At 35.5% G+C, this 17,512-nt stretch overlaps 1 protein-coding gene across 13 annotated transcripts in view; it reads left to right on the top strand.

Moving 5' to 3' along the window:
- Positions 1-17,512, top strand: part of PDE4D (phosphodiesterase 4D) — a 600,878-nt gene that overhangs the window by 448,180 nt on the left and 135,186 nt on the right. Inside the window, exon 1 of one of the 13 annotated variants that reach the window (XM_062017698.1) lies at positions 7,765-8,064. The exons of 11 other annotated variants lie outside the window; for them this stretch is intronic. In XM_062017698.1, coding sequence (XP_061873682.1) covers positions 8,000-8,064 — 65 coding nt within the window. In that variant the 5' untranslated portion in view covers positions 7,765-7,999. Of the gene's footprint in view, positions 1-7,764; positions 8,077-17,512 lie in introns of those variants that run through there. One more of the 13 variants, XM_062017700.1, reaches the window with a different exon arrangement.

Raw genomic sequence — 17,512 nt, 5'->3', positions numbered from 1 at the left:
TTTTACAAAAAGGAGTAAAAGTCCAGGACTCTTAGTTGATTTGAATTGCTCCTTACTGACACTGAAAATTATCCTAAGTATTATGTCAGTAATGCACTAGTATACATTATGATCATAAAAGGGAAATGAACACGTAGGACTTTCCATTGCAATTGTACATTGATTTTTTTTTTCCTTTTTTGGGAAATGTGGTCTTGTGAGGTTGCTGAACACCCTTTATTTATTTAAAAAAAAAAAAAAAAAAAAAAAAAAAGAAGAAACCTAAGTCAAAATGTAAAAAGTCTTACTGCCTTTCCTCTTTTTTTTTTTTTTTTTTTTTCCCCTTAATTAAACATTCTTTCTTCTGTATTTAACACAGTAGCAAATGTCTAGAAAGAAGTTAGCTGGATTGAATCCAATGGTTAAAAATAGAGATAGCTTTGCTAATCAACCACTGAAGGAGAGCATCAAGAAAAGAGAAGAGATTGATTTGCTGTATTAGAAGGCTATCATTAGACTATGTGAAAGGATACTTTGCTTGTTTCAGAATTGCTGTCCTACATATAAGTATGTCTCCGTGAAAACGCATAGAGCATGCTGAGCTATGGCATATTTTCATGAATTTGATGACACACAAAGTATCTGTTTTACTCATGGATGGGCAAAGCGGAAAGATGTGTATTGTCCATGACCAATGTGGCACTGTATTGGCAATATTCAGACTTTTACATCCAATTTATGCTTTTTTTTTTTTTTTTTTTTTTACATCCACAGCAACATGAGCTACCTGGCTATCATCATCTCTGGTGGTATTTAACACTCAGTGGATCTGGTGGTCTCTTTGACAGTTATTCTGCAGTATGTTTTTATTATGCCTGATGTATCATCTAAAAAGGGAAAATTCAAACAGATGAAATCAAGAGTTCAAACAGAACTAATAAATGAGCCCTAATTTGGGGAGATATTTAGAATCAATGAAAATGAGAACATACTGTAGAACTACTCCACTTAAGTCAGTCTTAGAAAACTTTTAAATCAGTAGGCATAGCTACTGTGCTCTACATATACATTCTCTTTAATCTCTTTATTTTTCCCCACCTCTAGAGAGGAACAAGTGAGAGTTCAGAAGTATCACTTTTTTGAACCATGCTAGTTACTACATTAGTTTTGAACTAGGGACATATTGGGTGTCTTGACATCATTTGTCATTCACAAATATGGTAAGATGTGATTCCCAATACGAAAATATTTTACATATACATTTCCATAAAAGAAAATATTTAATACTCTCTATGTTAAGTTCAATTGCTACATGAGAGTGAAGAGAAAAACAAATTATGTTATAGAAGCTTACAGTTTTTAGGATGGTACCATAAGATTTATCAAGTACATCTGGAATTGTTCTAAATCTAACTTTCTCAGGTGAAATAGATAAGCAGCCATAATCCACAGAAAGACAGACAGATGTGGGGAGCAGTCCCCTGTATCATAAACCAGAAATCTGAATCGTGGAAATAGACAACTCCAGCAAGTACTTAACTGAGTTGTCTACAGCAGGAGACTAGCCCACCAGTTAAATCATCAAACAGAACTTCCAGACATCTGAAAGCTAGTGAGAAAACTTCTTTGTTATTGTGTCATGTTTAGCTCCTAGTGAATAATTAATGTTAAGTAATGTACTGTCAATTTAACCTTCCTTTGTAGTCACAGAATACTGTCCACGTGGCTATCTTGCCACGTTTTTAAATGCATAGCTTATTGCTCTTAATTATAGTTTTCGGTCTGACATTTTTGTATTCAAAGTCCAGTACCTTTCGTATTTTGATTGCTCATTTAAAATGCCTCCTTTTTTCTTTCTTCTCCCCGTACCTTCTATAAGTCTTTGGAGTTTTCCATACCTTGAAAACAAAAAAGATTATAAAAGATATAAAAAAGATTAGAGAATTTTATACAAATTCAAGCGGATTTTCTGAAACACAAATGTGTAGTTCCTCTTCAAGAAGGGTTTGGTAACCCAATAAATAATTTAAATCTTGCTTCCTCACATTTTTGTGAAACAGTTACAAGTATGGATGATGTCATGCTAGCAAACAAGAGTCTTATCCGTGTCTGACTCATTCAGGTCATGGTTCAGTACTTGTGGATGCCAAGTTTCCAGTGCAGAACATAGTGAAATCCACTCTCCTGTTTTGTAGAGATTTGTGCTGTTGCACTGGTGAAATACTGAACCTCAGAATTTTTTTCAGGAAGACTTTCTGATACTAAAAGATGATTGTTTCACTGCCTCACAAAAGCCAAAAACATAACCAAAACTTATTCATTTTAGAATATGTTTAGTTGGAGAATAGAGCTTTGCTATTAATGGAAGAATTTTGTTCTACACAATATAAAGGTGAAAAAAAAATGCTTTAATATATAAGATTGTTGAACATACCTAAAACTTACGTTTACATGTAAATTTTCAGGTTGTGTGTGTGTTTTATCTTGTTGAAATATATACATAGTCGTCTTAAAATGGTAGTATTCGTTAGCATCTTCCAGATGTCTCTTCTTAATCTCTTACTTCTTCATTTAAGAGATATTCATCAGAATTATCCCTTTATTCTGAACAAGCTGATGATGAAAGAGGATGTGTCCTAGAAAATATCATTGTTCTCAAAGTAGTAAGCCTGACACTTTACAGTAATTTTGTCTAGGATCACCGCTAATTATAAAATGTCTGTAAAAGGACAATTCTCTCTTGCTTTTCCTACTTCTTTAAGAAAAGTAGTTTTTACCATTTTTTAGCAAAAAACGGATGAACATACTGTACTTGGAAGACATACCTACTGCTTAATTTTGTTCTCACTTAAGCTGTAAGCCACAAGTGTTTATATTAAGCAATTATTTAGCTAAGAAATTGTAGTCCAAGTTTATGTGGAGCAAGTAGCTAAAAATCACAAAACCTAATGGAAACATCAATAGATTTTCCCTTTAATAGTGTCAAAATTATTGCAGTATGTCCATTTAGAGCTGACAAAAAGGCTTTATTTTTAAAATACAAATAATATCTTTATAGCTTTAGAGAGAGTATCTGAGGAGATTTTTTATATCTCATTTTTTAAAAAAGAGGAAAACAGCCCAACATACTAGGCAGCATTAGCTCAACTCAAGTTCAAAGTCTTCCCACAGGCTAGTACTGAATTTTAGGCTATTCAATGTTATCCAATATTAGTCTAACATTAGCAGGAACCCTTCATTCCAACCGTAATACTAGATGTTACAAGAGACTGCAGCCATAGCTAATAGTTCAAGCTCACAGTTTGCCTAGAATATCATGTTTGTCAGAACAAAAATATTCTTCTATTCCTAAAAATGATCTCTCTTAATTTTTTTCTTTTTTTAATCTATAGAAATGAAGCTTTACCTGAGTACTGGCTTTATTTCTACAACAGAGTGTACGTGGACCAGCAATGTTCAGTTAGTATTGAGTTTGCTAACCTCAGCTGCATGACTGACTAAACAAAATGAAAATTAGGCCAGAATAAAGGCCATGTTCTGAGCCCAGCATATCAAGAACTAAGCTTTGCTATGTAAGGGAGCAAGTTATCATAAGGCCTCTCTCTCATGCTACAGGTCAGGCAGAAGCATCTAGCAGTTTCCTAGTGTACCAAGGCAGCGTAACTTTAGACAAAGCATGATGGCAGAATGGTGTATTCTCACATAATGCCCTCTTTGCCATGCTGCCAATGAGTCTAGGTAAAGCCTTTGTAGAGGACACAGTTAACTTTACTTGCACTGTAATCACTGGACAAATAAACCACATTTATTTGTAAGTCAGGTAGCTTGCTATAGGCAGCTAAATGTAAATGAATATAGAAAGGAAACACTAATGACATATGTTGTATTTGTTCTGTACCCTTTGGTTCACCTTTTTCCATTCTTAATGATTCTGCACTGTTATTACATTTTCCATTTATTTTACTTATGCAGATGTGTTTCCTCTTGATAAAGTCTCTCAAGTCAAAATATTTTTTTTAATCATTTGCTGTGTTGAGCAGTAGCTAAACCTTCTGTTAGGTCAGTGGTTTCCTTTTCTAGTTCTCTGCCTTAACACTTGTTATTGAAAGATGTCTCTTCTGAACCTGTACCTACATTAGTAGTTCTCAAATCCACCCATGCAGGTAATATAGGAACATCTTGTTAATCTTTTCTGCCCTTCAGTCTTGTTCTGTTGTACAGGACATAAGAGGATAAGCTAATGTTGTGGATGAACTAGGATGAACTGTGCAACTCATAGTTTTGCAGAACTAACTGGTATGGTGCCTAGCTTGTGAGAAAATATTTCCTATTGTGGAGTTTGTCCTCCTAGAGATTAGAAAGGTTGGGTCTGTATCTCGGGGTTATATTCTCTGTGTATTGAAAACCATATTTCATATAAACATGTAAACTGGCAAGCTTATACAAAGAAGTAAAAAGGTGTACAATTCCAGATGCAATTGTAACTGAGCTGGGGATACTGGGGATGGTCCTGAATGAGTGAGACTAGAGATGTGTTTTTGGAGATACTTTAATAAATAAATTTGTGATGAAACTAAGATTGGAAATCAAGAAACAGCATCTTGTTGTGTGCCTTTCATACACTAATGTGCATTCCAAACACCATACTTGATTGACCAGTCATTCTTTACCTGTTAAGGCTTGATGTTAGGTTTCCAGGATTCTGTTTTTCTTGATACATTGACAGTGTCCCTACATGTCCTAAAGCAATGCATATTTGCTAGGAATTCCTGAATTTATCACCCTAGTAAACAAGAAAAGTGGCATCAGCTCTTGCAGGCTTAACTTAAAATGGTAAACTAAGTCTTATCAGACCACAGGGGCTTTTTGCTTTGTCTTAAAAAGGAAGAGAGTTAATCTATTTATTAAGCTTCTATACAACAGCAGTAATAATCTGGCATCTATTACCTGTTTTCAGCCCTTTGATGTCCAAGTGCTTTTCAAGTAGCATGATGTGCCTTATCACTGCTTTATAAACAAGAAAGCCAAAATGCAGAATTTTTAAACATATTTTCTATACTCTCAAGACAAAGACGTTCCCAGGCATGGAACAGAGCAGCTAGTCCTGCACCTCATCCCCTAAGCCATGTTTTTCCAGTTAATTTTTAATTTTATGCAATGTAACACTGATTAAAGTCATCTGGTTACTACTTTGAAGATGAGTAACTAAGATGCAAGCATCTTTAAAGTGAGTTGAATCCTGTAACACTGTATTATTGGTGTTTTAATTACTTCAGTATCTTTTCGTTCTCAGACAGCCTAACTGTGCAGCCAAAACTCGGTCAACAGATTTTTTTTCTGCAATCAATACTTATCTTGGCTGGGATAGCATACCAACAGAGCTCTTACTCCTGCCAGCCCAAAAAGTGATTCCAAAAAGGATTTTTTTTTTTTTTTAAATTACAGAGTTATATGTACAAATGGAATGCTAAAACACCTGTTCCATGTCTCAAATAAGTGCATGTATCCATGTGCCGTGGATATTATACATGCATCTCTAAAGCTATCCTTCGTTTTATAAACATGGAGTGTACAATAATGAATGTGTTTATATTTATCTTCTATATAGGAATTCAAGTATTTTATATATATATATATGGATTTAGTAACTAAATGTTCACAAAATATCATTCTGGGAAAAAAGTGCTTCTGATTAACGTAGATAGATTTCTAGCTTCCAATACACAAGTCTAATACTTCTTATTGGCTATTTTAACAGTCAATTAATTATATCCTTTTCTTCTCATTACTATTAGAGTGCATCAGCCATTTCTTTATTCTCTTAATTTCTCTTAGTTTTTTTCTTTCTTCTTCTAATTATGAGAAAATTAAAGTTTGTATTATTTGACCTCATACCAAGAACCTAGGCCCTAAAAGAAGTGCTATGTCATCTTCAATGAGTACAGTGGACTAGTATGCCCCTATATCTTTATTTCAATCTTAGATAAAACTACTATTGACATTAGTGATAGCACAACAGGTTTTATGTATATATTAGAAACTATTGCTAACTGCCAAAGTTGATCTAATCATTTCCCTAGAAACTTCTCTACAAAAAGTTTGTCTTTTTTCATACTGACTATTGAGCTCCTGTGTTCTCTGTAAAAACCTTTGTCCACTAATGGACCTGAGAAATCACAGACAATTGGGACTTTAAAAAAAGCTTTTAAATGGCCAGCTATAGCCTAGCACCTCTATTTCACATGATTTTATTTTTTCTTCATCATCTATTCCATCTCTTTAAGGCATAAAAGAGTTTCACAACATAGTGCCTGATTTATGTCCACTTCTATAGATGTGTGACCTGCGCAGGGATGGATCCAACTATTTCTAAAGGTCTTATGACTGTACAACCCTTTGAGCTAAATTTACCACAGAAAATTTTCCACTCTTTGAAGTTAACTTGTACGATTCCACAAGACTCTTACAAATGGTCCTGCCGTAATCAGTAGGTGGTATTTGAAAGATAGGTCCCAGAAACATGGAGCAAGAAACCTTATTAACATTCCTTCTGCTGTTGTGGAGCACTTTATATGCAGATGACTGACATAGGCCTTCATGGCAGTTAGGATCTTGTCGATACACAATGTAGTTGGCAATGCATTTTATTGTACTGCTATAAAGTGCAAAGGTTCGAGGAAGTTTTTACATACTTTACTCCCATTCCTATTTGATGATTTTTTTGATATTACGACAGAGATCCTGTTTCTCATGTTTTCCTTCTATTTGCTAAGTCTATATAAATTTTACAAATAACAGTTTAAGTGCTTGTTTTCACTATTAACCTAGCTTCACTACCATCAAAAGTAAGACGCTGCAACTTTTGTAGAGACTGCATAAGGAATGGCTATTATGCATGTAACCACTTTTGTGCAATAACGTTGCTCTTTCAGTTTAAAACAGTTTTAACACAGTTCAAAGCAAATTCAAAATGTATAATTTAAACCATATATTCACTACACAGTTGTCTGCATTTTTTTCCTCTTCTAATGCTGAAATTGCCAAATACTCTTACACTAATATTTCCTGAAAGCAATTAATTCTCAAAGCTTTTATGATTTTTTTTTTGCTAGAAAATATAAATGCAATTTTTGTTTGTAATTCATAAATGATTAATGTACTTATTGTAGCAAGAAAAAATCTCTGCAGTATAGTAGAGAAGATGTCATGTTAAAAGTTCTTTAACTGCAGTATTTCGTCCTTCAGTGATTTATAACAATAGCTGTCTGTATGTGTGTTTGACTGTAACAGTCAACAAGGAATTTTATTTTTACTTAACTTCCCCACAGTATTTCACACAGGGAATACTTTCTGGTTTGTGAAGTCAGACAATAGTACTTATTCACAATATCTAGGCAAGGGTTAGGAAGAAAAAAAAAAGGGAAAAAAAAAAAGGAATAATTACATTTCTAGGTAAGGCTGGCTTTTAGTTAACTTGGAATTATAAATCTTTGTTCCTTTCTTTACTCCACAGAGACTAATTTATCAGCAGTTCTCTAAGTGGAAACTCCCTGCAAACTCACTAATGTTACTGTAACTTACATTCATCTTTTCCTTTCTTCTATTATCCATCAGTATTGTTCCATTTTTCTTTTTAAATGTTACTGACCTTTAAACCGGTTGTTATCAAACTGCAAGAAAGAGATAGAGACTCTTTTCAGCTGCCTTCATTCCCATGTGACCTGCAGGCAGAATAGATTCAAAACAGACTAGTTCCTCCCAGGGCAACACAAGACAGAAGAGAAAAGCACTGTCATTTCCGAACAGCACAGTGCTAGAGTAAATTCAGCGTGAAAAAGGAAGGAGGTGCAGCGCATTAGAATTCTTTGCCTACAGGCTGGATTATTACAGGAGAGAGATTTTAAGGGTTTTAAAAAGCAGAAGATTCTTTAAAAGCACTTTGAAATGGAGTACTTTGAGAATGAGCTTTGTTAGGGCAACTGATATTTGACTGCTAGAAACACTGAAGGAATTTTTCAAAATGAGCATTGTTATGAAGCCAAGATCACGATCTACCAGCTCCTTAAGGACTGCCGACGCAATGTGGTAACGTGTTTGGTTTGTTTCTTTCAAGGTCTCCTTCCTATTATGACACACAGCCATGTCCCAAGAAAGTCACAGGATTTAATTTTCACTCGATAGATTTTGCATGCTTGTTGAAGATGTTCAACTGAGGAGTTTCACAGTTAATGAGAAACAAAATTATTTAACTTTTTTTTTGTATGATACTATGTGTAGCATTTTTTTAATGAGAACTCATTACTTGTTTGGTTTTTTTAATAACATATTACATTAATTTTTCCCACTAAGTAGTAATGTTCAGTCTTCGCACTTACAAATACCCTCTAAAAATCTTCACTGGTTTTATTTCAGGAATAAAGTTATAATATAAAGCTTGCAGTTCTGGAGGCTGGAGGGTAAAATGAAGCCATAGTTTGTGTGAGCTATTTTAGAGTACTTTCACGTAGTTTTGTTGGCAAAAATAGAATGACTGGTAGAGATAAGGGTTCTGGGAGGAGACAGAATTTATAGTACTATATGTGAGAATGTGCTGTTCCATGCCTCATGAGCTCAGAGGAGAAGCTGCAGCCTCTAATAGTAATATGTAAAAATGATTTTCCTGCAGATTTTTCAGTTAGCAGCCAGCAAAGTTCTGTCATTTGCTTAAATATTTTTTTATTGTGAGAACTTTGTGGTTTATATAGCTTAATAGGCACCAAAAAGACAGATTTCTGTTAGATACATAAATTCTCTCTTCTCTTTTAATGTCTCCCACATTTTTTCCTGTCTCTGTGTTTTTACTAGAACCATCATCATTTTAATAAACACAAAATAGACTAGTTGTTCAGGGCTATTTAACTGGTATAAAATGATATACTTAAAAATACAGTCTTTGTGGCTATTTATCTGATGTGTTACTACAGGATAGACTAATAACTAAATATGTTTCTTTGTGAGGAAATATAGCAAGTTATTTGAACATTAGCCTATTAACAACTTTATGTTTCACATAGTGTTGGTTCTGAGTTAAAACCATTTCAGTACTACCATTAAAGCAGTTAACTTTTTACAATTATCCTGTGCTAAAGAGATTTTATAGTAAAAAAAAATGAAATAACTACTCTAGTCAAGCTAAAGAGCAGTCCTAGTTGTTCTCAGAAAGTGCTAAGGAAGAGTTGTGCTGAAATAACTAGTAAGTAGTGGCCCTATATCTTTGTTAAAACATAATAAAGTAAACCCACGTTGGTGAACTATATATTGCTGAAGTGTTACACTCTGCCAGAAATCTGCAAGGTAATGAGCTAGAACACACATACATTAATTATTACATACAACTGTACAAATTATTCAGTATCTTTTTTATTAACTCTTCTGCTATTCAATTATTTCTGCTTTGATTGCTTCCACTGATTCTTGCAGGAAAAAAGAGGAAATAATTTCAATTAAAAATATCCTCATAGCCAACATGTAGGCTGATTTGGCCACCAAGTATTCTGTCTAAAATGCCTGCGTGGCTCCCTTTGCTGCAGATGTCTTTAGCTGTAATGTTGATCTGGTAGGTGAGAATACTTGTTCTGCTAATTGTGAATTGAGAGTCCACTGCTTTGCTGCTATTTGGAAACACTACCTGAGCTCAGAAGCTGCTGGTAGAGAGATCCTTGGAGGCTGACTAGAAGAGGTACATACTGTCTTCTGTCAGTGTGGAGGGAAGCCAGGCAAGCCCTACCCCATCCAGAGACCAGAGTGAAACTGGAGTGCAGAGGGAAAAGAGAAGGCGAGGGAGCCACTGGCCACCCTGCACCAAACTCAGCTCCTGGCCATCTCTGGGGAGATGGCAGCTCAGGCCAACCCACAGTGCTCAGCTGAGCAGCCTTTCTGTTGGGCCTGAGCAGGACCAGTTTGAGAGTCAGCTGTGTGTGACTTCGGCTGGTATTCTTAATCACTGTGAGGGTTTGTCTCTATGGATCAGCTCTGATCCCTGTAGTTCTGAGGACCAGCACAGCAACAGCACCAAAATTCTTAGGGACAAGTTACATGATGAGTCAGTGCCACTGATGGATGTTCAGGCCAGGACACACAGAGAGATGCACCATCTAATTCTCCTTTCTTTGTCTGTCAACATAGCAATCCTGCTGGGTGTTGAAGGAGTAGATGTGACTGAGGAGAAGGAGAAGATGTGAGAACATGAGAAGAGAAGGCATAGAGGGATCTGCAGGTTCTGGGAGGATGAGTACTTGAGTGTCAGGTTGTACTGGAGTCTAGATATCCCTCTTGCAAGGGTTTGAGAGAAATGGTGACAGTGTGTCCTTGCATTTCAGTTTCCCATGTAAACAAAGTTCCCATGAGGAACAGAAACCAGGCTCCCAGCACACAGAGACCAGTGAGAGGATGGAAGAGAGCTAGAGACAAGGCAGGGAAATGTCTAGTCTGGGTTGCCTGAAATCACACTCACCCTCTGTTCAAAAGATACAGTGACTTCAGGTTACATGGTAAAAGTACAATTTTATTTTCAGTACCAATGTTGTGAAGCATCCAAAGAGTTGCATGGAGAGCTGTGTCAGCTGTCTTTGAGGTTCTGCAGATAAGCTGAAGCCCTGCTGATGTTTCCCCTTGCAAAGTTGGCTTTGTCTGGGCTGGCTGTTTCTGATGCAAACATCTTTCTGATGCATTTTGGAAGATGTCTCCTGACATTATAATAACTGAAATAAAAGCAGATGGTTGGTGTTTATGCAAGATAAGAAGGTAACTTAAATAAGCTATTATTAGCTATTATGTTATGCTGCTCAATTCTACCACTTATTCCTCCACATTCTTAACTTCAGTATGTGATTGATAAGGGTGGTTGTGAATCAGAACATTTCTGGGGAATAGTCCAGATGGAACAAATAATCATACAGACTTTTCAGTGATGACAATTGATTTGTCTTATTATTCATGAGAAGAAATAAAAGAGTAGAAAGAAAACTTACTACAAGTTAAAACACTAGCTGAGACAGGAGTGCATGTGTTTAAATGAAAATATGTTTCCACTTTCTTAACTATTTTCCACTGATCAGCAGAGCAGAAGCATTCCACAGAAAATATAATAATTTTGGTTTATTTGTATTTTTTTTCTTTTGTAATGAAAGAACAATTTGAACTTATGAAAAAATACTGTTTTGGAGGGATTTAGTTAAAATTTTGGTGAAAGGGAAAAACTTAGTGCCAGATCAAACAAGCAGACAGGGTTGCTGGACATAAGATTATTGGCTGGAGAAGGTGCAGCTTTTTCATTAATTTTTTAACAGGCAGATAATTAGCCCAAAGAGCTTGTAAGTCCCAGGAGTACTGTCAGCTTCTTGCCGCACTCCTTTCTGCATGGTGTGCCTAAAGTTGATAGCTATCTGTTTACTTTGTGAGTTAGCTTTCCTCTGTCTTTTTTTTTTTTTTTTTTTTTTTTTTAAGGTATACCAGTTCAGGCTTTCCTGTTTCTTTTGGAATTTATGGTTGGCTGATCTGCAAATGGCATATCCCAGCCCCTTCAAGTGCCCCTGAAAGCAGAGGCCATTGATGATTCAGTCTGTGGTACTCTGTAGAACAAAGCATCTGTTCTTATTTAACTGCAGTGTTGGGTGGTACTTCTTGTAAGCGATATCATGAAGTTTAGTAGATTGGAAATTGCTGAAGGATCTTGTCCAGAATGACTTTCTAAGTCTATAACATGTTTATAGATAAGTGGAATAAAGCCAATCTATTAGGTGAACTTTTTGTGATTGTACCCTTACCACATAGATCACAATGGGGATGCTAAATAAAAGTTTTCTTGAATAGAGACAATAAAATACTCATGGCCTGACATCAATAGATAGTGTGGTTTCTGGGGCAGAAGAGCTAGGACAGAAGAATGAGATGAGATACTGTTGTGCTGGCCTAGATTAGCTGCACTTCAAGGTAACACAAAGTAGAACTCTTCCATAAGTGTGACCCAGGCTTTTGGCACTCATATCAGACAGGAGAAAGCTGTGGCTACATCACACTGCCTAGAGATTAGTCAACCCAAAACAGTTTAGTTCCTTAGTCAATCACGTGGTGCTAGCTAGCCTATTACCAGAATAAAGATGGTTAGTAGATATTATTAATGCTGTTAAATGAGTTGCATACTTCTAGGTTATTGGCATCAGACCTATATTTGAAGTAACTGCTGATTGGCAACTGGGAATTCCAGTGCTGGGGAGATCAAGAGGAAAACCAAGGTATTCCTTGATGGAATCTTTGTCTACAAGGCGGAGAATAGTATGTAAATGTAACTGCAAATAATATTTACAACATTCATACCATTTACCAGTTGAAGAGGTAAAGATGTTTTGTTCCTATACTGGATTAATGTGTTTTCTTCACCAGTATTACGACTGTGAGAGGCAAGTGCCCATTGTCATTGTTGGCAATACTACCTGTCCCCTATTGTCACAGCTTATGAAATTACTCTTGAACAAAAGAGAATTAGGATCTCAAATAGTTTTAAATTACACTTGCAGTAGTTGAAAATGTTGAATATGGTCCATTGAGAAAGATCAATGCAATCTGCACACTGAATGAACTCATGGGGACACCGAATTACCAAATATCATAAACAGAACTGAAGGATTTCTGAATGCTGAACAAAACCTACAAGCTAGAGATGACCTTTCCTGCATGAAGTCTGGCTTTGCTAGACTTCATCATTTAGCAAAATAGGCTTCCATAGGCAGCACAGGCCTCATCATGACAGCCATGGAAATTTGAGGTGGTATGTGTGCTTTTATTTATTCTACCACTGTCAGTGCTGAGGAAGCCTGCATAGTCAGCACTACACTATTTTCCAGAGTGCGATACATTAGGACGTGTTATTTTCACGTAATTAAACAGGAACAAATGCTGTTAATTAAGGGAAGAATTTGAGGTGATCAGCTGTTCCATTTTCTAACAATATCAGATGTGCTACTGAGCCTGACCAATGTTCTCCCTAACCTAGTAATCTGTCTTCTCCTGCAACAACAGGAGAACATGAAAACCTGTCCAGTTTCTGTAGTTCATTCCTACTGTATTGCCCAGCATCTGCTAGTGTTGTATTAGGGACATTATGGAGTTCACACTTGCCTGTTCTCTTTAGAGTCCATCCCTTTTGTTCATCGATTTGTGTATCTCGTTTTATGCAGTTTTTATATGCTGCTAAAATTATGCCTGTTTTTGTTTCTCAATACCTTTGTTGATGATGCCCACCATGCTGTTAGAATTTTTGATTATCATTTCAAGTTGAGTTGGCGGTTTTAGATAATTTTTACTCCTTTTTTTTGCCAATACAATCTTTTGGCATGGTCTCATCCCTGCACTTTTTTTAGAGCAGAAGTATCAGATTTACAAACACAAAATACAATTATTTTAACATTAATGTGATAAGAACTGCTGTCTCAAAATAATATTTTTTTTAAAAAACAAGCAAAAATATTGGCAACTATGGCAAACAGAACAAATAGCAAAGTTGAACCCCAGCAAAGAAAGGACACTTCCTGAGAGACATTCTCTTTTAAGCTACATGAAGAAAAAATGTACATTAATATTCTTTCCACACTGCAAACAAGTACAGAACGTAGTTCTCCAGTACTCACTTTAGTGTACAAACCACCATCAATTTTCCTGAAGACATAGTCTTGTCTTCAGAGCACAGTTCATTCTCATACCTGCTCCCTGTGTACATCTGTAGATTATCAACTGGTGCACAAACCTTCGTTCTAACTTTGTCCTAACTGGATCGTGAAGCCAGTGGGGGTGAGGCACTTCAGCATCTATCCCTAGCATAACCAAACTTCATCAGGAGCTCACTTCATTTTGATCTGGTTCAACTGAAGATTGGAAGTAGCCCAAATCTGGATCAATGCGAGACATACTTTGATAGAAGTCCTCTCCCTTTTATTCCTGTCCATTATACCATGGATGAACAAGTTGCTTGCATCTTTTTCCAAGATAAGAGACACCTTCTTTCCAGCACAATTTCCTGAGAAGTGCAGTTACAGTGTTCAGCCTTACAGACAAGATTCAGCTCATCTAAAGGTAGATGCCTGCCATACCTGACCTAATGACCTCACGCTCTCAGTGGAGAGAAATATTTGCTTTCAGGATGTGACTTACATCTCGTAGTTTAGATGTCTGCCTTAGGAGGAGATGTGTGGCTATGTCACTGATTTTACCAAAAAAAGCTCCCCTGAATATAAATAATACATATAAATGGAATCCAACTTGTGTATGGACACGTGCATGGCACACATTTAACCAGACTGATTCCTTCTAATGCAATTAACTTAGATTATGCTGAGTATATAATTTAATCTGTATTAGTTGTAGCATTATATTATAATATGGTGAGAGTATTCATATTAAACAAGGGAAATCCAGTACAGAATGTTAGTCAATACTCAAAGTGTGGTCAGTTCACATCCATGAAGTCACTAACCAGTGATGTCCTTGTTCTAACAGCAACAAAAATTACTTCTACTCATTATTCTGATTCCCATCAGATTTCAGCTATGGTGTGCTATGGTGTGTATGGTATTCAGACTAATATATATACACTAAAGCATGTTTCTTAAGTCACATTACAAAACACATAGGGAAGTTTCTGCACTCATGTATTGATATTGGTGATATTACGAAGATGTGTGTATGTAGGACTTAAACAGGTGCATTAGAAGGCTGTGGTATGATATGACATGATCTTTTAAATATTTTTTCTTTTGTCAAAAATTATGAAACATTTTCAAACCTATTATGTATAAAAAGACAGAACAGTATACAGCTTTAGAGGCTAAATGGCAGAAACTGATTTTGCTGACCTCAGTTTTTTACCACAAATTTGAGGAGTTAAGAAGCTTAGAGATTAACTCATGACTTAAATTTGTTTCTTCTCCAGTTCATTTGCTAGTTTTACAATATCACCTGTTGATGCTATTTAAGAATAATATACTCAAAACCTCAAGCACTAAGTACTTTTCTGTATAAATATCAAATAAAGACTTTACCTATTCTATTGAAATGTTAAGCATTAAAAAAGGAAAGCGATTTCTTCAAAAGTATGAGTAACTGTACTTGTTTTTGTCAAAGATCTCAAATTCAGCATGGATTAGTTTAAAAATTTCAATAGTTTCCTTATATTTTATTTCAAATTAATCATATTAAATTATTATTTGAATCCACTATTTCAATGAAAAAGTCAGATTAGTAAAAAGGGGGTTATTTGGAAGACAAAAAAGTTTTGATAATTCTGAAATTTATCCTTAAATTTTATTTAACAATAGTATTTTTTTGTGAAAAGTGTGAAAATCATTTTGATAAAATGATATTGTTCAATTGTGAACATTTTCAAGAAATTCCCATGTTTAACTATATAATAATCTACCAACAAGAAGCTCTATTACATGTACCTGTAACACATTTCAAAGAAAGAAGGACATGGATGCTACATATGTACAGTGCCAGACAACATTACAAAGACCTGTATGTTGGTGCTAGCTGTGCTGCCCTGGTAGCTGATGGGATGATGCTATACTGAGGTTAGTTAGCCCGACACCACAGTGACATGTGTATGCCACTTTCTTAATCCCAAGGACTAATTCCATATGGTGTTATACTACATCTCACAACTGCTGCTGGCATTCACCCACATAAGCATTAGATTCCAGGAAGCACTTTTGGGAAATTCTTTCCAAGAGGTCTATACAGAGGAAAAAACAGCCAATTGCTACAAAAGCTTTGTGGTTGCTGCTGCACTCAGAAGCATCCACTACACAAGACTGGTTACATAAGATCATCTTCCCTCTTAGAGCTTTATATTCATAATCATTTTTATTGTCTGAGAAATTTCCATATTTAGTAATCTGAAGCTTTTCAGCAGTGCTGTCGTTTGCAATTTCCTTGACTTAGCCAACATCTATTGTCCTCATGATATCCCTCCTTTTACATTCATCTTATTATCTGGATACAGCTCTGAAGCTAGTTTGCTTTTACTGCCCCCTTTTTTCTTTTGTACCCTTTCTGCCCTCCTTGTTTGCATTTAAGTCTTCCTTTCCAACTGAGTTTGAAATAGCTTTCCTCATTTGAATGTCATGAAACTACCTTCACAAGGCTGCAACAAAACAGTTATTTTCATGATTTTGAATTCATTTGTGAGAAAAAATGACTTGTTTTCAGATTTTGTCTTCAAAACTTCCAGATTTAAAATAAGTATTTTTACACTTAAAACTGAGTAATCACATATTTGTGTTATTGTAGTTTTCCTCCTTTCTTGTTCAACATCTCCTGCACACTTTTGACACCGTTATTGCTGTTTCACAAATACAGTTATGTTCTAAACAGCTTCATTCTTTTATTTTATTCACACTTTAGAAGTGTGATGCCTGTAAACTTAGACAAGTGTGCTTCTGTAGATGTGTCTATATCTTCTTAAAACATATGACATATACTATAACATGCAATTTCTTGTTTTGTATCTCTGTATTTTCTGTCTGATGTGCTAAACATCTGATTTAGCCTGCAACATTTATTTTTCTTCATATTGAACTTGAGAAACTACAATGTGATAAAGCCTCTGCTCCTTATGATGTATATGGCCAAAAGAATTGCATCTTATTTCTGTGACTCCTTTTGTCTTCATAGTTTTCAGTCATACTGCTATCATCTCATGCCATCCTAATGTGTGTCTGAATTAAATGGTATCTGTAAATATTATGTTCTTTTTCCCATCCTAACTTTTGTTTTAGCAGATGTTTTTTTAATCCATAAAAATGCATCGGCTTCTATTATTTTCCACTTACCATAGTCCTACTAACTTTTATATAAATCCACACTTTAAAGTCATATTAAATCCTCAGTTCTTACATTTTAAAATACAAAATTTCATGATGACAAAAAAGTTTGTAAATTTCAAATCAAAGGTTCAAAAATTCAAAGGTGAGAAGGAGCTCTGTTATTTGTGTTTAAAACCCCATTTTTTTAAAGCCAATCCCATCACTCATGCTCATACAGTCTGTAGAGGAAACAGCATAGGTCTAGAGGGCTGTTCAGATAATCACGAGTGACATCCTAACTAGACAGGTGTTCCCAGATGTCCTCTGAGCTCTCTCTTCAGTGACTACTGGGGAGCCTGGCCTCTAGAATCAGACACTTGCACAAATCTGTGCTGTAAATCTTCTCAAGTGATTTTGTTTTAAAGTTTTGCCAAGTGATATTGGCGATTCTTTAGAACACAAAAACCATCTTTTGTTTGCCTATTTATTTCTTATTCTTGATTTATATGTATATTTACTTTTCATGCTCTGCATAAAGATGGTATGGTAATGCCTTTATCTGCTAGAGTCACAATGTACATAGGAAAAAGGAAATAAGGAGGAAGGATGTCTGATAGACTGAAATGCCATTTCACAAATTCTAGATAGATCTCCCCCAATTCCTGTGTACAGTTTTTCATCATTTTCAGTCTGTTAAA

The sequence above is a fragment of the Colius striatus genome, chromosome Z (genome assembly GCF_028858725.1).
Source record: "Colius striatus isolate bColStr4 chromosome Z, bColStr4.1.hap1, whole genome shotgun sequence".
Taxonomy (NCBI): domain Eukaryota; kingdom Metazoa; phylum Chordata; class Aves; order Coliiformes; family Coliidae; genus Colius; species Colius striatus.
This window is presented reverse-complemented; position numbering and strand designations above follow the sequence as displayed.